This window comes from Sceloporus occidentalis, unplaced genomic scaffold, assembly GCF_023333645.1.
Source record: "Sceloporus occidentalis isolate IW3139 unplaced genomic scaffold, rSceOcc1.0.p SCAF_6, whole genome shotgun sequence".
Classification (NCBI taxonomy): Eukaryota; Metazoa; Chordata; class Lepidosauria; order Squamata; family Phrynosomatidae; genus Sceloporus; species Sceloporus occidentalis.
The window spans coordinates 55,029,780-55,055,361 of record NW_028316986.1 but is presented as its reverse complement, the minus strand read 5'-3'; the positions used below and the strand labels follow the sequence as shown (position 1 = coordinate 55,055,361).

General features: G+C 39.7%; 1 protein-coding gene across 4 annotated transcripts in view; it reads left to right on the top strand.

Annotated features, from left to right (window-relative positions):
* The window catches only part of LTBP1 (latent transforming growth factor beta binding protein 1), a 262,829-nt gene that overhangs the window by 129,240 nt on the left and 108,007 nt on the right, over nt 1-25,582 (top strand). For all 4 annotated transcript variants that reach the window (XM_089529704.1, XM_089529702.1, XM_089529706.1 and 1 more), the window contains 2 exons: nt 10,198-10,300; nt 12,055-12,126. In XM_089529704.1, the coding sequence (XP_089385830.1) occupies nt 10,198-10,300; nt 12,055-12,126 (175 nt within the window). The remainder of the gene's footprint in view (nt 1-10,197; nt 10,301-12,054; nt 12,127-25,582) is intronic.

Below are 25,582 nucleotides of genomic sequence, written 5' to 3'. Positions count from 1 at the left end.
GGGGGTACAGATTGTGGGGTCTCTCAGGGTTCTGTCTTGTCCCCTATGCTTTTTAACATCAGCATGACACTGCTGGGAGAGGTTGTCCGGAGTTTTTTTTTGAGTAAAGTGTCATCTGTATGCTGATGATCCCCAGCTCTATTACTCCTTTTTCACCTAATTCCATGGAAGCTTTTTTTTTGTCCTAAACCAATGTCTGGCAGATGTAATGGACTGGATCTGGGCAAACAAACTGAAGCTTAATCCAGACAAGACAGAGGTGCTCCTGGTCAGTCGAAAGATAGATCAGGGAATAGGGATTCAGCCTGTGTTTGGTGGGGTTACGCTCCCCCTGAAAACTCAGGTTCATAGTTTGGGAGTACTTCTGGATTCAGCACTGAGCTTGAAGGCCCAGGTTTCAGCAGTGATCAGGAGTGGTTTTGCACAGTTAAAGCTAGTGCGCCAACTGCACCCATTCCTGGAGAAGTCAGATTTGACCACAGTGGTACATGCCTTCGTTACATCCTGTTTGGATTACTGTAATGTGTTCTATATGGGATTGCTTTTGGAAAGTGCTCAGAAACTTCAGCTGGCATAAAGAGCTGCACCCAGGTTGTTAACTGGAGCTGACTACAGGGAACACACAACTCTTACTGCAAAAGCTCCATTGGCTGACAGTCCATTTCTGGGCACAATTCAAAGTGCTGGTTTTGACCTATAAAACCCTATATGGCTTGGGTCCAAATTACCTGAAAGACCATATCTCCTTTAAGAGCTCATTTGGTGGGAACAAGAGAGAGGGCCTTTTTGGTGGCTGCTACTAGGCTCTGGAACTTTTTGCTAGAGAGGTCAGGATGACCCCATCCATTCTCTCCTTTCTACAGCAGATAAAAACATTCTTGTGCTGTTGGGCTTTTTTCAAATTAACAAGGTTGGGCCTTAAATGCTGTGTAATTCAGATTTTAAGGTTTATATAGTGTTTTAAACATGTTGTACATTTGAATACATAACTGTTTAAAGTTTTTAAATTGTTTAATTGTTTTTTATTTTATATTTATACATTTTAATGCTTTTGTACTATTTTAAAATTGCATTGTTTTAAATTTGCTGTTCACTGCCTTGAGAGAAAGACAGGATATAAGTAAATAGTAATAGTAGTAGTAGTAAGAAGAAGAAAAAGAAGAAGAATAGGAAAAGTACAGCACACCTCTTTAAAAAGCTAATAGCTTAAATTATGTCTAAATAATAATAATGAAAAGTATTTGCCTGCTGAAAGAAAGAGAATAGATAGGGGTCCAATCAAACTTCCTCTGGCAGTCTCAGTAGCACCACCAAACATACCTGTGACAATGGTAAGACTGAGGGAAAGTTATCTCCTGAATACCTTAAAATTTGGGCAGGACTGAGTCGTTCTGGAACTGTGTGTGGTGCCAGAAGGGGAAATAAACCACACAGGAGTAAAGCTTTGACAAGTTGTGTGTTGGACTACAATTGCCAGAGACATTAATTCACCATGACAACTGGCTGGGGAATTGTTGTCCAAAAATTAACTTCCAGTCTATGCTCTGGAAGGTGCAGCAGTGGTGGAAAATGGGAAAAAATGCAGGAGCTAAAGCCCATATTACTCAATAGGCAGCAATATGCCTGTGCCCACAGGCACATACCACCATTGGCTGGTATAGGTTGGGTGATATGTAGGAGCTCAAATCTGCAGGTGGCTAGCCTGCCAATACAGTGGGCTCATTGTACATAAACACTGATTTTCCATTCACCATTTAATACATTAATAATTGGATTTAAACCAAATACAGTAACACAGTTTAAGCAGCATAGACCCAACCAACTCAGCTTATGGCAACCCATCAAGGTCAGAGGGCTTTGATAATGACAGCCTTGGAAAGAAGTCCATTTGTCAACAGATTTTACTATTTCCTAGGGGTGTCAAGCAATATTTATTTCAGTGGTTTCCCATTACAGTACAAACTGCCACATTGTAATTTACAGTTTTAAAAAAATATATATTCTTAAAGTAGAATCAGATGTTTCACACTTTTGTGATTTTCCTTTATGAAGCATTTTTCCTCAAAAGTAGTCAAAAGTATCTCATAAAATAGAGTAATTCTAGTTGCTTGGAATTCCTTGAAGTTCAAAGCTTGGCTTCAGGAGGTCTTAAGCAAACATTCTCAGAAACCTGCATGGATATTTACAAGAATATAATGCCCCATCTGCAATGATTCTTTGCAACATCAATGATCTTTAATATCAGAGGATTATATGTGTATCAGATCACAAAGGCACCAAACATTGCTTTAATTAGTTGGTAAAAGAAAATACAGTGATTGTTTCTTGCTTTAAAAGAATGTTCATCGGAAGCCAAAACAAATGCTGTACGAGTTCGTTTAGAAAATCTGGAAGTACTTAAAAATGTCTTCTCTCTTCAGTTGAGTCTGTATCTGTTTATATGCCAGTGTTGTGCTGAGTGGTATTCTTTAGCGTAATAAACTGTCACTCAGTAACCTTAAGAAATATATTGCTTGGTAACTATATCAGCCATAAAACTAGACTTTAGGTATTTAGGCATTAATGAAGGAAAAGACTGTGCTCACTGAATAGCCTGCAGAGTTTAAGGATGTACTGTATCTGTTCTCCTTGGAATGGACATTATTATGGTATCCATCAATGTAAAGTGTCAGAACTGAATTCTGAGGTCATTATTCATGTCCCAGACAAAACATCAATTGATTTTGGTCATGCTCAATAATCTAATATTACATTATTAGTAGGTATATTATGTCATTTAAAATAAAATTAAAAATGTGGTACAAAAGGCAGCAGGTGGGTCACAAAACAGCAAATGTCTGCTGAGGCTTTCTGATCTTCACAGCCAGCATGATTTGTCACTGCTGGGAAGCTGTTATTCATGGCCAAGAGGTTTGTTGGCTTCCAACAGGGAACACTGTATGCATGCCCTTTTCTTAACTAGCTGAGCTTTGTTGAAACAGATGGAGGGATGGGATGGGGGTGTATTCCACTTTCCCATTTGGAGAGCTAAATGCCTGTGACAGCACCCAGCTTGATAACAGACTTGAAGGAAGTATGCCAGGATCTTGCAGAGGATGTCAGATAGTAAGTGAAATTCTTTTTCAGTCTCCTTGAATAAGCAGCACAGGGTCTGTCACAACTTGTAACATAGTGGTAACTTTTGAATTGCAGGAATTCTTCATGACACTCTAGACTTATTTCCAAGGAGAATTTAAACACGCAGACATAATGTGCACCCATGTGTCTGTCTACCCATCTCCCAAAGAGCAGTAGTACATAGCATAGTACATAGCTTTGGGCCTGAACAGACAGGCCAAAATAAAGCTGCTTCAGATCACTTTGGAGTTACCCTGTTTAAATGACATATGCATCTTAAGAGGCCAGAAGCTGTGCTAAAGCTGCGCTCCAGTCCTTAGGACTGGAGCGTAGTTTTGGCACAGCTTCCAGCCTCCTAGGACACATGCGGCATTTAAACAGCATACTTCCAAAGTGATCTGAAGCAGCTTTATTTTGGCCTGTCTGTTTGGATCCATAGTAAGCCAGCACCTTTTTAAACCAGGAGCATCTGAGGAAGTAGACTAAAGTCTAGGAAAGCTCATGCTGCCAACTTCTTTCTTTCAGTTAGTCTCAAAGGTGCTACAAGATCTCTCTGCATACTGATTTTACAGACTAACATGGCTATATCTTTGAGTTATGCTACGAGATTGTGATGGAAAACATGTTTTCTTTATGATGTAGTAAATGAAAAGGATGGATGTAGGGGGAGGGAATAATTTACAGGACTGCCCCATGAGAATAGTCTTAGATAGACAGCTTGGCCTTTACTGTATAGTTACTAAATTGCACTGGTGTTTAGCACAGCTATTGTGTGGTAGAGATTAGTTACATTGCATGTTTGTTTTTAAGTTGTTCTTGACTTTAGTCTTGACTTTAACTGATCGCCGTCTCTTCTAAATTCATTGTCTCTCATCAGAGTTATGGGTTCAGTATAAAAGGTCTAGCTGCTTGCCAAATTTATCTCAGGGCAGTAAGCTTATATCGCCAAGTGACTCCATGTGCTGGATAACTCTTTGCTTGCGGTTTTTATATGGAAATGTGCAGCAGTTACAATTCCAGAAACCATAATTTTCAGCATAGTGCAAGTGATACCACGCCTAAACCAGAATTGGGGTCAAACGTATTAAACTTAACTTCCACTGAAGTTTGAATTTATTACTAAATTATCTATTTTATATTCAGAAAAAGATAGCAATGGCCCAACAATATGAACTGTGGCATCAAAACATCAACAGGAGAATTGGTTTTCAGCGCAAGACAATTATTAAAACAACAATTAATTGGTCTTATGTAAATTTGAATGCTGCTTTTCCCATAAGTGTTCAATAAATAATGCAGTATAAAAACAGTAAATAGGTTAGTACCAAGTTTTTTCAAGCGACATACATACCAACCCATTGACTGGATAATTCTTTACTTGTCATCTTTACTTGTGATGCCAAACATTTTCATTTTTATGTAACACAAAGATTAACAAAACAAAGTGCCATTTCTTGGCTGCATAATCATCCCCCTTTGCTGTGGCACACATAAATAAACTTTGATGGAAGCCACTACCTCTGAAAGTTACCTGAATAGTTGAAAGGAGGACACATATACACAGTTCCAGTACACATGACTGCAGATGAAACACACTTTTTTTTTTTAATTTGAAGGTCCTAGTCTGCTGGAGAACATTATCTAAATTGACAGCATCATGAAGACCAACAAACTGTCAAAAGAAGTTTGGGATAAAGTTGTGCAGAAGCACCAGTCAGGATTGAGAAATTTTAAAAAATATCAAATGAAGAACATTCTCTGGAGCACTCTTACATCCATTATCACAAAACTGAAAGAATAATTTTTGTGTGAGTTTTTTGAGCTATGTGGCCATATTCTAGAAGAGTTTATTCTTGATATTTCACCAGCAGCTGTGGCTGGCATCTGCAGAGAATGCTGACCTGGAAGTGTGTGTGTGTGTGTGTGTGTGTGTGTGTGTACACACACACACACTGTGATCCTGGGTTAGGAGGAGTGATTCACACAGTATATATATATATACACCCACTGTATTCCAGGTCAGCAATCTCTGAAGATGGCAGCCACAGATGCTGGCAAAATGTCAGGAATAAACTCTTCTAGAACATGGCCACAGAGCCTGAAAAACCCTAAAAAAACTATGGATGACGGCCATGAAAGCCTTCAACTTCACATTGAAAGAATAAACATTTGTTGGTTGCATAAGCACTTTCCTTCCTGGAAGTCAGACTCCCAGTAGAGGCAATGGCCAGATGTGGTGACTTCTTGCTTCTTCCCTACCATCTCTAATTTTTTAATCATCCAGTCTAACAAAGAATTCTTTAGAACATAAAAGTTCTTATGATATCCATGACATTTTACTGATCCTAAGAATATTCAACGTTCATATTTATTTCTAGTCATGAATCATACAACTATCCCCTGCCCATCTAGATACAAGTACAGGTCCTACTTAGGATTCACACTGGTTGAAGAGAAAATTAGTAGCCTGTTAAAACAAAGTTAAATCATAAATGTTTAACAAATTGATCGGCCATATAACTGTACCCAAAGCTGTAGCAGCAACAGCAGCAGACGCCAAACAATGAGGGAGTGTTTCTGAATATAAGTAGAGTGAAATCAAAGAAAAGCCTGTGAAAGAAGTTAGTACAGTGCACCCGTGTTATACACAGGAGCATTTTACGTGGCTTCCAGCATACGCTGGAAGCTGCACCAGAGGGGAGGGAGGTGCGCGCTGGAAGAAAACAATGGTGCGCACTGCCATGCCGCCAGGGGCACAAGCCCCATTCATTTGAATGGGGCTTGAGCATCCGCTTTTTTCCCCTTACGCAGAGGGGTCCGGAATGGATTCCCCACGTAAGGGAAGGGACGACTGTAGAAGCTACTGCTCCCTGTCCAAGTCCCTGAAAATATTTCACAAGAGTAAGTGGATCCTTGTGAGTAGAATGGGATATGGTGTGCACCTGGGAGAAGAGGGATGCCCCAAAATACTTGATTGGTAGTCCACGAGTGAGAGCTCTGGTCACAGATCACTAAGAGCTACTAATATCTCTGTCTGTTTTTTAAGTGTCCTTCCTTCCTTCATCTTCATCACACTTTCCCATCATGTTTTCTAGGCCCTCGAGAGATTTTTCAAGGGCTGCCAATGGTTGCCTCGTCAGCTTCTGCTAGTCCCCAGGATTTTCTCTGGACACAACTAATGCATTTATTAGGAGTAAAAGTCTCCTATTTAAGGATCATCACTTCCTTGGGCAGCCAGTCATAATCAAGAAGTCTCTAATCCATTATCATTACCTTGTTTCTCATAGCAGGTCACCAAGAGCTACTGATATCTTATCTTAACAGTTTTAATGCTGGCATGACAGGGATGTCATCTACGTGAAGAACGTTATGCATCACATGGAAGGAAGTCCTGGAGAACCCCAGAATCTGTAGTTTAATTTAACAAAAAAAAAAGACTACTGTATATACTCGTCTATGATCAAAATCTCTTACCTCATGTAGACAAGATGCCAGAAAATTCCCATACACTTGTCCCTCCATATTTAATAATAATAATAATAATAATAATAATAATAATTTATTTATATCCCACCCCTTTGAGGTCAATCGGGGCAGCTAACAGTAATAAAATACAATACACTATACAGTGGAACCTTGCCATAGGCGGGCGCGCCATACACGGCCTTGAGCATACGCGGAAGGGGCGGCGCGTCCCATTCAGTTGAATGAGTGCATGCGCCCGTTGCGCCCTGTGCACCTCCGCGCCGCTGTGCACGAGCCCCATTGTTTACAATGGGGCTCGAGCATAGGGGGAAATCGCCATACGCGGCGGGATCCGGAACGGATCCCCCGCGTATGGCGAGGTTCCACTGTACATCAAAATCTACTTCCCTCCCCCCTTAAAAAGTTATTAAATCAATTATAATTAAAACCAACAAATTAAAACAACATCAACACATTATTACAAAACAAAATATGACAAAACAGTAAACTGCGGTAGCATTCTACTTAAATTTCCAGGGAGGACCTTGGGGACTCTCATGAGAAGAGGGTTCCTGAGGCCGAATTTATCTATCCAGGAAAGGCCTGCCGGAAGAGATTCGTCTTGACAGCCTTTTTAAAGCTGTCTAAAGATGTCAATTGACGGATCTTGTCCAGCAGGTCGTTCCATAATCTGGGGGTGACAACAGAAAAAGCCCTCTGGGAGGTAGCCGAAAGCCTAGATATTTGCTAGGGTTAGGGGCACAAGAGCCCCGTGAATATGGAAAAACCGCAAATAACAAAGATGCCATGTTCTTACCTGAGACGACACTCTCTAGGAATCTCTAGGTCCTCCATTGCAACTCTGTGGTCAACATCTGACAGATACTAACCATAGAACTGCACTGGAGGAGCTACAAATGCTTAGTAGAGTATTATCTCTAGGAATCTCTAGGTCTTTCAGTGCAACTTTTAGTTAAAGTTGATCATAGAGTTGCACTGGAGAACCTAGATATTCCTAGAGAAAACATTCATCAAATCCATGAATAATCAAAGCCGCAAATATCAAAGCCGCAAATATGGAGGGATGAGTGTAGTTGGATTAAAGAAAGATCAGTGATCAGGTCAAAATACACAGGGAAGCCATTAAAATCTATCTATCTATCTATCTATCTATCTATCTATCTATCTATCTATCTATCTATCTATACAACTTCAACAAGAAAGAACAAACCCTGAAAGTAAACATGGGCAGGTTACAGACCGCCTTAAGTTACAAAGTTGAAGTTTTGACAAAGTTTCAGGTGGAACTGTTGATGACATTCAAAACGTGTGCTTCGGAAGCTCAGATTTCTTACTGAAAAACCCAAGAACGGATACTTTCTGAATATTTATATTATGGATTTGTAGTTGTGAATTCAAAATCAGATTTAAGTTTTTAGGTCTGTATCTACTCTACATGCAAGTTATTCAGAGAGAGGAAAGGTGTGTCTGTCTTCAAGGTTCCAGCAACAGCGTAATAAACAGAGCATAAACTTGGCAGTGAGATTAGTAACTAGAAATATTTTAACATAAGATTGGACATAGGGATCGATAAGGAAGAAATTATAGCAATGTTTGTTCCTTCTAAGAAGAATGAGGGAGAGGAATGCTATATATATTAATGAGAAATTAATTGGATTGCAGCATACTAATGAATAAATTGGCTGGAAATCTGTTGTCTAATTTTGTGTTTGCATATTGCTTTGTTAGAAATGCTATATGAAAAAAATTAATTCGGTGCAATCCATTAGGGATAGTTCAGCATGTGGTGGCTATGACAAAAAAGTTTAATCCATGGAACGATCTCTCTACAAAAGTCTGTGGTAATACAATACCAATTTCTGATGTTCATGATGTCACAACATCAAAAATTGGTCAGTTTCTCAAAAGTGCGATAATGCTATTTTGTGCCCTTCCTTTTCTTCAACTTGTTGTTGTTGTTAACCTTTATTTATATAGTGCTGTAAATTTACACAGCGCTGTACATACAACCTTTTTAATTAGATGGTTAATAGAAGATAGGTCTTTCAGAATATATTATCCATCCTAAAATATGGATTAAGTAAGATTAGATTATTTTGGCTTGCTGAATATTTGTGACAAACAAGAGCAATGTCTGTTACATCATCATTTGCTTATGGGCCTGTCTCCTTTCCCAGCCAAGAAAGTTCTTGGTTCTTCTCCCCATAGTAGTCATTGACTTACTTCCTATAGTTTGCCCAGGATCTTTTTAGGACAGTTTATTGCTGTTTATGCAGTTGTGCATTTTTTTGTAAACCTGCAACACTGATCACCTTTTTAAAGAAGATATGTTAATTCTTCTCTCTTAGCAGCAATTTAGCTGAATCCTGAATGCCATTTTTGACAGCTTATTTTTCACTCTGTTGAGCCAGTAAGCAGGGCACAAGCAGCTACAATCTGCTCCTGGCATGTCATTTTAAATCCAGCATTCAGTGTGGCATGTCCAAATCATTCAGAGGTGAACTTAGGGGCTCAACATACTGGCATAAAGTGCCAGCATGCAGGTAGAGTGGGGGCGTGGCAACTGCATGCCATCCACCTTGACTTCGCCCCCATGCCACTTGCCTGACCAGACGGTGGGATGCTGAAGAAGCAGTGAAAAGCCGCTGCCACATTAGCTAGGGCGCCTTTTCTGTGGTGCAAAAAGGAGCCACATTTGCAGCTTCTTTTTGCACTGCAGAAAGGCTAAATTGGGGCCGGGGCATGTAGTTGCTGCAGCCCTGATCCAGTGAGGAAAGGGGAAGCTGCAGGCCGCTCCAAAGGGTCAGTCTGTTGAGCCCTTTATTCTGAAGTTGAGGATGTACAAAACTCCTCCATAATGGGCTGACTTGGCTAAAGTTGCTAACAGACTGAGCATTTTCTCTAGGCCATCACAGAGAGTGGTAGTTATGAGAGTCATTACTCTTGCAACTCTAAAATGTGCATTTAACTGAATAGGGGGTAAATTGGAGCAGACAGAGAATAATCACATGGCCTACTTTACTTCCTCAATCCCAACTTTTCAGTATAGGGCAACATTTTAATGTGATTTCACTAACCAATTTGCAGAAGCTTTTTAAGATAGCACAGGTAAAGCACACAAATAGGGGCTTGAATCCATGGTGAAGAACTTGCATCCACACCACTGCCTGAATGTAATCTTTCACTGTGTAGTTTATTTGGCTGAATCAGACAGGACTGCTCTGTGTAAGGAGGCTTTCCTATGTTGTCACAGTAATTGAGGAAATACTTTTCAGTAACTTTACTGTGCTGGCATGAGACAAAGCAACCAGGTTTAGAAGCCAGAACTATATGGTAGGGCCAGTGGTTCTTGTGGTCATCACATCAGGACATTACTGTGGTAGGACAAGATAAAACCATGGGGAAGAAGCTCCTATGCTCCTGTGGTAAGGTATGAAGGCTAAGATTGAGACAAAGGAGGCATTTCAAGTTATTGAGTAGGCTGTGGTGAATGTAAAAAGCTACTAATTGCCATTTAGATGTGGGGAGTTATCAAGATAGTGTTGTTGTTTTTAAGCAGTGTTAACTTGAGATTCCTCAATTTTATTTTTCTAGTGTGGTAAAGCACTTCCTGGTCTCTCAAAGCAAGAAGATTGCTGTGGGACTGTGGGTACTTCCTGGGGTTTTAACAAATGCCAAAAGTGTCCAAAAAAACCAGGTATGTGTGTTTCAGATCTCTTTTCCACCTCCCTGTTTTGTGCTATATGTGTCATTTTTAAACATATATAAGCATGTGTGTGTTTTTACAGAGAGAAAATGGGGATATGAATAAAACTTTTATGCTTTAAAATGAACTCTTTCTGTGCTGTATGCTACTGTTATTTTTCAGATATGCAGTTACAGTAGTTTGTGGCCATGATAAAGAGCTGAAACAGCACCTATTTAAGTCATTAGCGTGGTGTTCACAAATGTGGAAATACAGTTCTTCATGATGCAGTTACAAGGCAAAGAAGATTTGCTGCCTCTCATATCTGACTCCCTTCTCTCTATAGTTAGTTTGTGAAGGGAAGCATTTGTATGCTTACTAATTTCTTATGAAGCTAAGAAAATGAACTCATCTCATAGATCTCCAGTAAATATTAAGAGGAAACTGAGCAAGCTGTTAACACTTTTGACATTTAACTAGTATCTGTGCCTTGTGGTTGACTCATTCACAGGATGCTGATTCAGGGTCACTTTATTCCCATGACATTTTGATGTCTTCCTTGACTAAAGTAAAACTACTCACTGGACAGTAATCATGTTGGATGAAAGTAGGAGTTTCTTGGCATCTTTTATAGTTTTCTGAACTTCATGACCTTGCCTTTTGACTGAAATATTTTCCATGCCATCTTTGAGACATTTTTAAACTATTAATAATTAGAGTTATTATTACTAGATAGCAGGTAAAAATCACAGATCTTTACAGGTCTGAACTTGAGTTATGGTGAACAATGAATTTCTTAGGCATGGAATACTCAGAGGTTCCTTCCTTTGAAATGTAGCCTCCAGCACCTGGTATTTGTTGGTAGTCTTCCATCCAAGTACTAACCAGGGCTGACCCTGCTTGACTTCTAAGATCAGACAGAGTCTGGTACCTTCAGGATACAGTTGGCCCTCTATATCCACCAATTCGTTATCCACCTATTCAACTATCCATGGCTTGAAAATATTTTTAAAAATATCAATTCCCAACAGCAAACCTTGATTTTGCCATTTCTTATAAGGGACACCATTTTTCTATGTCATGGCATTTAATGGGACTTCAGCATCCACAGATTTTGTTATCCATTGGGGGGGAGTGGATCTTGGAATCAAATCCCAGCGGATACCAAGGGCCCACAGTATTTAGGCCCTTTTAAAAAGATATATTAAAGGCAGAGTTTGGAAAATTTAACTTTTAAGCTGTAACCCCAGAATCCCCATAGAGGCCATGCTGACTTGGGGATTCTGGAAGTTTTAGACCAAGAGAAAACCTTTCCAAGCTCTGATTAAACATTACTTTTAACCACAGTGACCTGACTCAGCTGATGTGGCAAATAGTGGGTACAACAGTCTGTAATAAAGGAGAGAATTGGTGTATAAGAGCAGAGAGAGGAAGAAGCATGAAAGTACACTGTAGTTCTCCAGTGCACCAAACTACAGTCTAGATCACTTAGGGACCAAACAGAGAGGTCAAAATGAAGGTGTTTCAGGTCACTTTGGAGGTATGCTGTTGAAATGATGCATGCATCCTAAGAGGCTGGAAACTGCTCCAAAGCCATGCTCTTGTCCTAAGGATTGGAGCGCAGCTTTGGGCCTCTTAAGATGCATGTATCATTTAAACAGCATACCTCCAAAGTGACCCGAAGAAGCTTTATTTTGGCCTGTCTGTTTGGGCCCATAGATTTTGTAATTTCTAATTCACTAGTGCTTTTTTCTCTTCAAATTTAGCTTACTCTGGATATAGCCCAGTAGTGGACTGTCCACAAGGTTACAAGAGAATTAATGCTACTTTTTGTCAAGGTAAGACATTTTCATCATATATTTTAAGTAATTTTTTTTTAAGTAAAAGGAATATTGTACTTTTTCCCATTCAACATGAATAAATCTAGCAGTTTTGTTAATAAAAAGTGGTGTTGCTTGTGATTAATCACAGGATGTTCGCCTCTTCATGAATGAAATCTACCAATACAGTTCTTACCTGGATCATTTTGAGCAAAAATTACCATTTGAATTTATAACCATTTATAGTCTACCTGTCCACTGACAATTGTAACACCCATAATGACCCATAGCCAGTATTAGTAAAATCACAGTACACTAAATCACAATATATCACAAAAGGAAAGGAAGAAGACTGTTTAGTAATTCACAGAAGATTAATCAAGTCCCATCTCGATACAGTTTTAACTAATTATATAGTTTTAACTAATGATGAAATTCCAGAAAGTGAGCTATAAGGATTTCCTTGGTAAGGGAATAAGCAGGAGGAATCATGTAGGTGTAAGGCTGGATTATCAGTGTTGCAGTTGAGCTAATGCTGCAGAGTACTTAGTGGCTAGGGAATCTGCACTCCAATACAACCTACAATTTCTGTATTGTGTTAGTTTTAAAAGTTCTGGGGAGAGAGAAGCTATATATCTTTTTCACTCCAACCTTCCCAGGAATGGGTAGCTGGAAACCATGCCCTATGAGGAGAGGACCTAGGGAGCTGGGTATGTTTAGCCTGGAGAAGAGAAGGTTAAGAGGTGGTGTGATAGCCCTGTTTAATTATTTGAAGGGATGTCATACTGAGGCTGGAGCAAGCTTGTTTTCTGTTGCTCCCGAGAATAGGACCCAGAGCAATGGATTCAAACATGGTAAATTTATAATCTAGGGTGGCAGGATTATTTCATTGGTTTTGAAGTCAAGTTTACATGTTATTTTACACTTAAGTTGTGAAAAGACTTTGATAACCTAAGAAGGCATTTTTGCTATGTCATTTTATGAGTAAATTTGTAATCTAGGATGAGTAAACAACAGGAAAAGAGATTTCCCCTAAACAATAGAAAGAACTTCTTGCCAGTGAGAGCTGTTTGGCAGTGGAATATGTATACTCGGAGTGTGGGGGAGTCACTTTCTTTAGAGGTTTTTAAACAGAGGCCATTTTTGACCATCTTTTGGGGATGCTCTGATTCTGTGTTCTAGCATGGCATGGGGTTGGACTGGGTGGTCCTTGTGGTCTCTTTCAACTCTATGATTCTATGAAAAGCTTTTACATGTGCATAAAGCAGGTTCTAGTTATGAAACTGTTTGGGGGCCCTGAAAATACTCTGAAAGTGGTTTGGAAAACAAGCTTTCTTTTTGCACATATGCAAGACCTTGGACCAGAGCCAGACACTTTCTGATCTGATGGATGGGGCAGCTTTTGGTATTCCCCTGTCTTTGTCCTAGCCAGAGTAACTGAAGCCAGAATCTCAGTGGCAGTCTCTGGTTTTTAGGCCAATTAATATTCTAAAATCCTAAATAGTTTAGGGCCAAAATTTGTTGTTAACTGCCCTCAAGTCGACTTTGACCTCTGATGACCCTGTGAATGATGCATCTTCACAACACCCTATCCTCAGTACTATGCTCAGTTCCTGCAGAGTTAGAGACATGTTCTTTTTGATTGAATCTATCCATCTGTGGTGCTCTTCCCCTCTTCCTACTGCCTTCTATCTTTCCAATATTACTGTTTTTTCTAATGAGTTATATTTTCTCATGTTGTACTCAAAATATGGTAGCCACAATTTAGTCATTCCATCTTCTAGGGAGAGTGCATATCTGATATGTTTCAGGGCCCATTTATCTGACTTTTTAGCCATCCACAGTATCCACAGAACTCTTTTCCAGCATGGCATCTCAAATGAGTTGGTTTTCTTTCTATCAGCTTTCTTCACTGTCCAGCTTTTGTACCCATACATAATGATGGGAAATACAGTGGCTTGAACAATCTTCATTTTAATGTTCAGTTGAATATCTTTTCACTTTAGGAACTTGTCTAGCTCTTTCATAGCTGCCTTTCCCAGTCCTAATCGTCTCCCAATTTCTTGCCTGCAGTTTCCTTTCCAATAAAAATTACTGTTTCATGTGTTTGAAACTACACCAGAGAGGATCACAAGGCATTTTAAAGGCATGCAAAAGACAAAGGGTAGTTTAAGTATTACCTGTAAATGTGGTCTGAGGCTGCAAATCCTATACACAGTGATCAGGGAGTAAGCCCCATTGATGTTAATAGGAATTTCATGTGGGACGAAGGATGAAAAAAAATCCCTTCCAGACCAAACATTTTATTTTCAGAGCAATTTCGACCTTTCAATCAAACCCATGACCAGCTTGCCCCCAAGCAGTATCACATTGAGATACTTTTGTGGGGAAAGAATGCCCCCTCTCCCCCAAATCACTCTGCAGAACATCTAGCTCCTCATCTTTGAAACTTCTCAAAACATTTAATTGCTGTAATGTTGCTTCAATCAAAGGCTTCCTTATGTGGTACCAGCATGACTTAACAACCACCTCCTGATTATTTCCTTTCTTTTAAGTGAACTGATGCAATGAAAGAAATCTCTTACTGATGTGTCTATGATCAACAAAGAACCATCGGTTTGCAGATTTGATTTGAACAGGATAACATGGGGCTGTACAAATTAAGATTCCTGTCCACCTTCCACAAGTGAACAATCATCTGTCAGTTGAACAGTACATTGTTTGTATGTACACAGATACCTCCTAAGTTCCTGTGAAATCCAAATGAACATTATAATGGCAGATTTGGTTTATTCCTTTATGTTTTAAATAAAAGCTTACCATAAACTCTTTAAGATCTAACATAATGTTTTTTGTTTTGTTGGGAACTATGAAACAATTCAACAGCAAACTTGATTACACTGCATTTTTCTGTCTTGCTTTCATTTAAAAAGAAGAAAAAATATTTGAAATACTCTTATTAGCAGATTTTCTCAGAAAAGAGAGGGTAAATTAAAATAACAGCTGGTGGAAGACTTGGTTTCTCAATTTTAGGAGAACATTTTTCCTGTAGAAAATTATCCTAAAAATTGCGTACACATAAAAGATTAAAAGTAGCTGGCTTGTTGTTGTTCATCTGGAAAAATGGAAAGTTTTTATTCCTCCCATGAATCTTATATTTCTACATAGAAGCATAAAGGCTTTACAAGTTTCACTAAGGCCCATTACACACGGGCTTAAAAGTACGCGCAGAGCGCGTACTAGGATTAAGGCGGGGTGGTGCTTATGCACCGCCCTAACCCTAGTGCGCGCTGTGCGCGCAGAAAATGGCAGTAGCCATTCCACACGGCCGCCGTCATCGATACGTCACGGCCGCGCCGCCTCCAAACGAGGCAGCGCGGTTGTGACGTATTGGGGTCGCGGCAGGGCGCCTAGGGCGCCCTTTCAGCGACCCCAAAAGGAGCTCCGTTTCAGAGCTCCTTCCTGGTTTGGTCCGCTGGGCGCAGCTTTTAGACGGCTGCGCCCAGCAGACCAAAGGAGAAAGGGGCCAAACGGCCCCTTTCTCCTTCTCCCCGCCGCCGCGGGGTGTCCTTGGGGCTTGAAGCCCCAAGGACACCCCTTTCCAGGCTGCGGGGAAGAGGCCTTTTGCTGCTTCCCCGCAGCCCGGAAAGCGGCGGATCGGGGCTTCAGCGGCTGCCACTCTGGCCGCTGAGGCCCCGATCCGGCGGGGAAAGGTGCACCTACAGGCCGCCCCAAAGGGGCGGTCTGTAACGCGCCTAACTTCACAAAATGCACTGTTTAAATGGTGTAAAAGGACATAATCATATACTCAGACTGCAGTCACACTGCAGAAATAATCCAGTTTGACACCATTTTAACTGCCATTACTCAATGCTATGGAAGTCTGGGAATTATAGTTTTGTGAGACATTTAGTCTCCTCATCTAGTGCCACAAAAAGTACAGTTCTCAGAATTCCATCGCATTGAACCATGACAGTTAAAGTGATATCAAACTCCATCAATTACGCAATGCAGATATGGTTTCAGTGCCATAAAAAGGTTGAAAGTCTAATTCACATGCTCTCAGGAAAGGAGGAGAATGGTTTATTGCTGCCTTTGCCAGGCATCGTTTTTTAAAACATCTAGATACTACCTTGTGGTTGAAGTGATCACCACCTGTATCTTATCTGTTTTCCATACATAACTTGAGCAATAAAACAAAAGTAACTTAAACTAAGATCAGCCTGATTCGCTCTTGGAACAAATAGACAGTAAGGTGAACTTGAAATGTTGATTTTGAAAAATAGTTAGCAGTTTCGATTTGCAGCCTACTTGCTCCAAAAATTAGTTACTGGCTTTAAATGAAATTTAAACTTTAAAAAACATTTTACATAATGAGAAATTTATTTTCTGTTATTCAAATAAATAATAGTAATTTTAGTTACTTTTGATAGCAGCATCAGAATTCTATAACTACTGGTTTGTGGTACAAACCACACATATATAGTGAGGCCACATGCACACTTTAAATATAGAAGGAACTAATTTTATTTATTTATTTATATTATTTCTATCCCGCCTTTCTCCTCCCAAAAAAGGGACTCAAGGTGGCTCACAATATAAAACAATATTAAAATAATATGTTTAAAACAATTAAAATAACCTAATTAAAACACTAGAAGGTTAACATTTAAAACAAACAAAAGTTAAAAAAATAATTTAAACCACCACCATTCCCAGTAACACCAGGCTTGCATCATTTTAAAAAGCTTGCTTGAATAAAAATGTTTTGCTTGCAGTGAAAGGCCAGCAGGGAGGGGGTCAGCCTAGCCTGCAGTGGAAGGGAGTTCCACAGGGTGGGACCTCACCAGGGGAGCCTGTGATGGTGGCAGGACTGAGAGAAAGCCTCCTCCTGAAGATCTTAGGGCTCTAGCTGGTTCGTGTCCAAATAATCCGGACCTAAACCATGTAGGGTTTTATAGGTCATGATCAGCACCATGAATTGTGCTCAGAAATGAACCAGTAGCCAGTGAAACTTTTTCAATACAGGAGTTATATGCTCACTATAACTGGCTCTGGTCAGCATTCTGGCTGCGGTATTTTGAGCTCGGTGAAGTTTCCAAACAGGTTCCAAAGGCAGCCCCATGTAGAGTGCATTGCAGTAGACCAAACAGGATGTAATAAAGGCATGTGTCACCGTAGCCAGATCTGATGTCTCAAGGAATGGGAGTAGTTGACACACTAGTTTTAACTGTGCAAATGCACTCCTGGCCACTGCTGAAACCTGGGCATCCTGCCTCAGACTGAAGCCCAGGAGCACACCCAATCTGCGAGCCTGAGATTTCAGGGGGAGTATATCCCCATCCAGCTCAGGCACAGCCCCAATTACCTGATCTGCCTTACAACTGACCAGGAGCACCTCTGTCTTGTGTGGATTAAGCTTCAATTTGTTTGCCCTCATCCAGTCCATTACTGACAGCAGACACTGCTTCAGCACAGCTTCCATGGAGTCAGATGGAAAAGAGCAACAGAGTTGGGTGTCATCCACATACTGATGACACTGCACCCCAAAACTTTGGATGACCTCTCCCAGGGGTTTCATGTAGATGTTAAATAACATGGGGGACAGCACAGAACCCTGTGGACCCACACAGGCGAGCAGCAAAGGAGCTGAACAGGAATTCCCCAACATCACCTTCAGGGTTTGCCCCTCCAAGAAAGACCAGAACAAGTGCATAGCAATGCCCCCAGGTCTCATCCTAGAAAGGTAGTCCAGAAGGATACCATGTTCGATGGTATTGAGAGCTGCTGAAAGATCTAGCAGAACCTCACTTCTCCAAGGATCCTGTCCACATCCTCAGGCTGCACAAATGGAAACTTATCCAATAATATGGGACAGTTACAAAAACTAACAACTACAGTTCCACTGCAAATAGGTTATCCTTTGTTGCATTAAAATAGAAATACAACTGTAAAAAGTAATTATAATTAATTTGTTATCGGTGACTAGTTAATTTCAAGTTATGTGAAACAGTCTTTCTGATGGCGTAGATGATGCAGATTACTGAACTGTAATTTAGCATTAAGTGGACAGACTCCCCTACCATTTTGCACTCTGCCAAAGCTGCAAGGAAGAGATTGGAAGCTTGACTTTCAGTTTTCAGTTAACTATGTTTGGTTATTGTTATTGTTGTGCTTGCAAACTGTCATTACAGTATTAACTGTGCTTGACTGAAATGAGCCAGAATCATTAAATACTTGAAGTCAGCTTCCTTCAAGAAACCATAGTTAAAAATAATCACAGTTTTCTTGGTTCAGACATAACAAATTGTAGCTAGTCGAAATAGAATTTATGGTGGATGGAGCTGTCACTGGTTACCAGACTCAGATACAATGTGTGTTTGTGCCTTCAAGTCACCTGTCAACTTATGATGACCACATGACAATATGCATCTGCATATCAGATACTGAGGAACGTGAAGGGGTGAAGAAGGTGGAAGCCTGCCTTCTGCTACTCATTTTTAGTTCTGTTTTTACCCTAATATGTGTGCATGTGCATATATGTATTATTACATTTTAATCTTGAGTATTTAATGATTCTATTATGTACCTTACAAAATACATTGCTGTATATTTGAAAAAGGAACAGTTAAAGATAATGAAATGAAATAGGAATTCAACAAAAAAAAGGTGAAGAATCAAAACTGCAAGAATCTGAAAGTCCTTCACATTTCACAAAAGCCATTTTGGAGAATTATGGAGGTGTAACAAGAGGAGTGGACTGTCTTGCATTGTTTTAATACAAAATGGGCACTCCTGGAAGTTTCGAAGGCCAGAAATTGAACATTTTTGATAGGAAAAATGCAATGGGGTGAGGGAGTCTAGGAGAGGCATGGGACTGCAAATAAGTCCATATTTTGCCCATCTCTGGTACTAAGTTTCCATACATAGACATATCTTGTGTGGAACAGCTATTATCACCCTGAAATTTGCTATATATCAAGGTTAAGCTGAACTATCTTCTTCAGTACCATTGTTAAAAGTATTAAAAATACAGAAGTGTTGCCTTTTGTTGCATTGTCACCCTGCATGTCCACTGAAAGGAGGAAGGGGTGAAATGTGTTGTGCATCTTAAACTTTTTGTCTTGCTTCATTCCCCAAATGTGTTTGATCTGGAAACATTGAAAACCTGAAGGGATATCAGATAGATATGGTTTGTTCTGTACTTCTCCAGACAGTAAAGCTGAATCAACTGGGCTTGTTTCCAGGAGGACAGAGTTAGCTTGACTACTTGGTGAAATATTTGCATGTAAACATCAGTGCACATGATAGAACTATTAGTACTGGGGAGACAGCTACCTGTATCTTGAACACAGTCAACTAGAGGAGAGTGGCTTTAACATCCCTGCCCAATGGTCCTCATTAAGATTACTGTCTTCTCAGGTGAGGAAACATCAAGTATGATTGCTAAGTGTGGAAAGGTTTCAGCATTGCCTATTTCTAATGATTCTAATGAAAAGTGGGCCATTGTGGGGGGGATGTATGTGAAAGAGACAAAATGAATGAGTGTGAACATATGTTTCATAAGATCATAAAAAGATCCATGCTGGTCAGACCAATATTCTGTTTGCACAGTGGCCAGCCACTTGCCTGTGGAAAGCCTGCTAACAGTATAGGGACACCAGCATGGTGTTGCAGAAAACATTGCAGAAAAAATCATTTTCTTTCACACTATGCTGCCAAATTCACAGTGAGTAGATTTTGTTTCTGTCTAAGTGACCTATGAGATAGTAAGTTGTTTATTCACTCATTGACCAGTGTAAAATATAATAAATAAAATGATAATAAAATAATAATTTGTACAGTACAATTATTAGTCAAGGATTCAAAGAACAAACATCAGAGTCCAATTCCACCAGCTATCATCAGCCTGTCTGGGATGCATTTTGCACATAACTGTCTGGGAATGCTGCCAACACACACTCACACGGCTGATAAGAGCCTGCTCGGCAAAAGAAAACCACACAGAGCTGCCAAGAAGCAGTTCCTCAAGCAATGATGCCAAATGACATTCAATAGATTAAGCCACTAGCCAGTCCAAAGTTCAGGATTACAGAGAGCAATACTCCCAGTCCAGTCCGAGGTCAAGAGTGCCAGAGGGTTGGTCAAATGCCCGGTCCGAGGTCAAGGATTCAAAGGCAGTCAAAGGTCTAGGAAGCCAGGAGTCAGATCAAGCAGCATTCACTAATGAGAACTAATAGACTCTGACAAAGAGAGCTCAGCATCTGCCAGGTGTCTTATATCTAGCTCCCTTATCACAGCTTCTGATTGCCTAATGAGAGTTTCTCAGCAAGCCTCTTGGAACACCAGAGGCAAGCCCTTTCTGATTTCCTCTGGCTGAAGGTAGGAATTTCAATGCTCTGCTGCTCTATGTCTCCCAAGTCTGGCACTTCTACTGGGGCAAGGCTGGGCTGCTGAGCCCCAGGCTCCACTGGAGAAGATCCCACAGAGCTAGGGTCTGGCTGAGCCAAATCTACTGGGGCTGGGAGAGCAGAGCTGGGACCTGGCAGGGCAGAACTGGGGCCTGGCACAGCCTCAGGTTCCTCCTGTACCCGAGGAGCCAAGTCCTCCGAGTCCTCCTCGTGGCTGGCCATGACAATAACAGAATTTTGCTACCTTAAGTACATCACTTGGGTCCTGATTGTCCAACAGATATTGTAAATAAAAGGTATCAGTATGTCCAGGATATTTGATTAAAAGAGGGGTAATTAGCTGATGGCAAATGTCCTTATAGAATTGACAGTACAAAAGAACATGAGCTGTAGTTTCTATAACACTGGCATGACCTATGAGTTAAAAATTATAGGATAGTGTAGTTTTTAAAATTGTGTTCCTGCTCTTCATTTCTACCAATTAAGACTCTAAAAGCTGTTCATAATAATAATAATACTAAAGTAACAATAAGATGTGAAGTACTGATTGACTATAAACAAAAAAACAGTTCCACAGTAAATTTGGATGAATGACAACTTTAAGAGATGTAAAATACATTGTTTGAGAATATACTTTCACACTTTTAGGAGACTTTGCTTAAGAAAGAAATGCCAAATGCAAAACTCATTATAGTACAGATTGTAATTATTGTCTGTAGCAGCATGATTTTGCAGCTGGGTGTAGTCTACTAAGAATTTAATTTTCCATAGTCACATGTTCCTAGTTTATTTTGTGTATGTTGATTGAAACTATAGTTACAAGGGTGTGGTAGCACCATTTCTGACTATTTTATGTCCTGTGTGCCCAAATTCTACCAAAGGGATTTGGAATATAGTTTTATGCCCTCAGAATATCATCCTAAATAGAAAAGGCTATTCCAGCTACAATGCAAATAACTGACCAAATTTAAATTGGATTTTTGAAGGGGATAATTTTAACATCACTGCAGTGCATGAAAGTTCAGAAATGATAGACACAAATTGAATACCAGTCTTTCTCAAGATCTGCTTTCAGACAAGATTATGAAAATGTATCCCATGTAATTGGGTATACCTCATGAAAAAAAATGAAAGTTAAGAGCATGACACAGGCACCTGTGAGGAGATCAGTGATTTAAAACATGGAAAACATGTTGAATGCATTTAGGAAAAATTAAAGAGGAGGAAAACCACAGTGACATCACTCTGCTACAGACACTCAAGTCAGACTGAAGATTTGGATGATGCATTCCTGGGACAGATGGACTTTCAAAAGAAGAGATAAAGTAGTAAAGGAAAATGGAAGACTTTAACCACCCTGATATTTTTTTGAAATCACACTCTGCCAAGAATGTAAGGTCCCACAAACTCTTCATTTACTTTGCTGACAATTTTATTGTAGAGTACATGGAGAAGGCTACAAGAGAATCTTATCTGTTTTTTATACAAAATTGCAAGCTTAGTTGATCAGGAGAATTATCAGATTTCCTATGAGAATTTTTTATTAGACAAGCTGATAAAATGTGGGCTACAATTGTGTGGATTGGTAACAAGTTGACATTCCAAACCTAAAGAATGCTTACCAATGGTAGGACTTCATTCTGGACAGAAGTAGCTACTGGGGTGAATCAGGGGTCAGTTTTCTTCAACATCTTTATAAACAATTTAGGAAATGGAACAGAGGGCATGCTTATCAAATTTACAGATGAAACCAAATTAGGAAGAGTAATACCCCAGAGAATAGGATCAAGATTGAAAATCACTTTAACAGATTGGAGTGTTGAAGCAAAACTAACAAAATGTATTTCAACAGGGATAAATGCAAAGTACTATATTTAGGCAGGAAAAATGAAATATAGGATGGGTGACACAGAGTTTGACAAGAGTACATGTGAAAAAGATGCAGGGGTTTTAGTAGACTAGCAACTAAATATAAGTTAATAACATGCTGGGGCAGCCCAAAATCCCATTGCAGTTCTAGATTGTATTAACAGGAGTATAGTGTAAAGACTGAGAAAAATAATACTACTACTCTGTTTAACTTTGGCCAGACCTTACCTGGAAAACTGTGTACAGTTCTGGGACTACAGTTCAAGAAGAAAGTTGAAAAGACTGAGCATGTTCAGAAGAAGTTGACCAAGGGCAGAAGCAGACAGCCCTGAAGATGTGGTCTCTGGCCACCCAGTGCTGATGACGCTGGGACTGCAGCAACCTGCTCCCAAAGTAGGCTGCTGCCATGGTCCCAAATCAGCCACCAGCAAGAGCAGATTTAATCTGCTCCTGAAATGTCCATCTCCTGCTGCCTCATCACAGCTTTGGAACAATTTATAGCCTCTTTGGGGACGTGCGTCATCTGAACAGTCATTTCAGTCCTTGCAGTCATTTCCAATTGTATGATTCTTTTATTACTGTACATTTGAATGGGACTGGTATGAAATGGCATGGCGCAATGCTGGAGTAGGAGTGTTATGTTGACAGTTTCTGATTCATAGAATCATAGAGTTGGAAGGGACCACAAGGGCCAACCAGTCCAACCCCATTCTGCCATTCAAGAACTCTCAGTCAAAGCATCTCCGACAGCCTCTGTTTAAAGACCTCCAAGGAGGGAGATTCCACCACATTCCAAGGGAGTGTGTTCCACTGTCGAACAGCCCTTACTGTCAGGAAGTTCCTCCTAATATTGAGGTGAAATCTGTTTTCCTGCAGTTTGCATCCATTGTTCTGGGTCCTGTTCTCTGAAGCAGCAGTAAATAAGCTTGCTCCCTCCTCAATATGACATCCTTTCAAGTATTTAAACAGGGCTATCATATCACCTCTTAACCTTCTCTTCACCAAACTAAACATCTCCAGCTCCCTAAGGGGCATGGTTTCAAGACCCTTCACCATTTTAGTCACCCTCCTTTGGACATGCTCCAGTTTCTCAATGTCCTTTTTGAATTGTGGTGCCCAGAACTGGACACAATATTCCAGGTGGGGCCTGACCAAAGCAGATAGAGTGGCACTATCACTTTCCTTGATCTAGACACTATAATTCTATTGATGCAGCCTCAAATCGCATTGGCCTTTTTAGCTACCGCATCGCACTGCTGACTCATGTTCATCTTGTGATCTACTTGGACTCCTAGATCCCTTTCATATGTAGTCTAAGTGCAAAAACGAAATGCATAGATATAGGATGGGGGACAACTGGTTGAAGGAGACTACATGTGAAAGGGATCTAGGAGTCCAGGTAGACTACAAGATGAACATTCAGTTCCTGTTAATTCAGAGGGCAAAGTCTTAAACATGTCATAAACTTTTTAGTCTCTAGGTTCAGTTGTATGCATTATTACTACTCTGAGACAAATAATCAAAAGATTTTGTAACATTTCAATTACGGAATTCTAATTAATATTTTTATTGCTGAACACTCTAGTCTCAATTTATCTTCCTCAGATCATTTTGTCAAAAACCTCTAGCCAACCCTCTTCTGTATATGTCTTTCATATATACTTTAGTACAAGTCTAGAAGACAGCACCAGCTTTGCATTTCAGTGGCAAAACTCAAGTGTAATCTCAAGGCACAGAGAGGTATGACACGGGTGGAACAGCTTTTGAAGGTAAACTGCTGTAACTAGTACAATGCAGTAACTAGATTGCTGACCAAATTATCATAAAGAAACCATATAACATCAGTTTTAAAGGAATCATATTAGCTGCCAGTCTGAATTCAAGGTGATGATGTCAATAAACAGTTTATAAAATGACCACCCCTTGCAGGCCCAATTGGCACTAGCATTCCCTATTTTAGTGCCTGGTTAAAACATGATGATTTTATACATCATCTTAATCTGAGTATCAGATTATCATATTCTGAGACCTTTTCATATAAAGCAGAATATGCATATTTTAACAAATATGTTATTGTTATTGCTATTATTAATAAAATAGTGGATGATGAGTATATCTCTCTGTCTCAATTCACTGTCTATAGAAAACACTGTCTCAGGTAGCGTTTGTAATTAAAATGATGTAAATTGGTGATGTATTAATATTAATTCTTGTCTCGCCTTGTATCATCAAACTAATATTTCATTTGCCACAAGGACTGTGTAATTTGGAACTGGTCCAAACAAAAATACATATTTAATTTTTATTCTAATGACAACCCTCCCAGGTTAGGAATGGTGACTGGTCAAAGTTCACACACTGCATGTCATAGCTGAGTGGCTATGTGCATCTGATTTCTGTTGTGACAAGCCAACTCTTTAGACAGTACATCATCTTCACTTTCAGCAGTTCATACTGAATTTAAATAATAAGTGTCTGTTGTTCTGAAGCCTTTCCCAAAGATTTCTAAACTATAGAACTATCACAATATTAGTCACTGCAGTGACACCAACTGGAATTAATTTTTATATTCCATGGCTGTGTAGTACTTATTTTAATCCAAGATCCAACATCTTCAAAACCACTTTTAAATAATGAATTTATTTTGTAGCTTCATGTGATAGGGATGGGAAAAATTTAAGTGTTTTAAAACTCCTGAACTGTTTTTCACCCACCCTTCATCTTGATCCAGATTCCATTTCCAGCTGCCTTAACAGGTTGATTTCAGTATAATTTACACAGCTGGACAGGACTGCGGGTGGCCAGATATGTGTTAGGTAGGTGGCCATTAACCACAGAGTGAGTTAATATGCATTGAATAGGAAACTTGTAAGGCTTTTTGCCCAAAGTGCTGGAGCAAATGAGCATTCTAAAACATTAAGCTTTTTTCCCTATGTCGTCCCAAAAGAAGACATTTCAGCTTTGTTACTAATCTGTGGATAGTTCTCTTAAGGTCTTCTGTATAATATAGAACAATATCAATACATTGGCTTTCAGATTTGCTCACCAAATAGCCACATCTGATATACACTCTTTAAAAAAATGTCAGATTATACTACCATTAATGGAACTTTACCCACAAAAAGCAGATGTTGACAATATTCATAGTGTCTGTTAATCAACATTCCTAAAGAAAATGAACCTTTGTATTAATT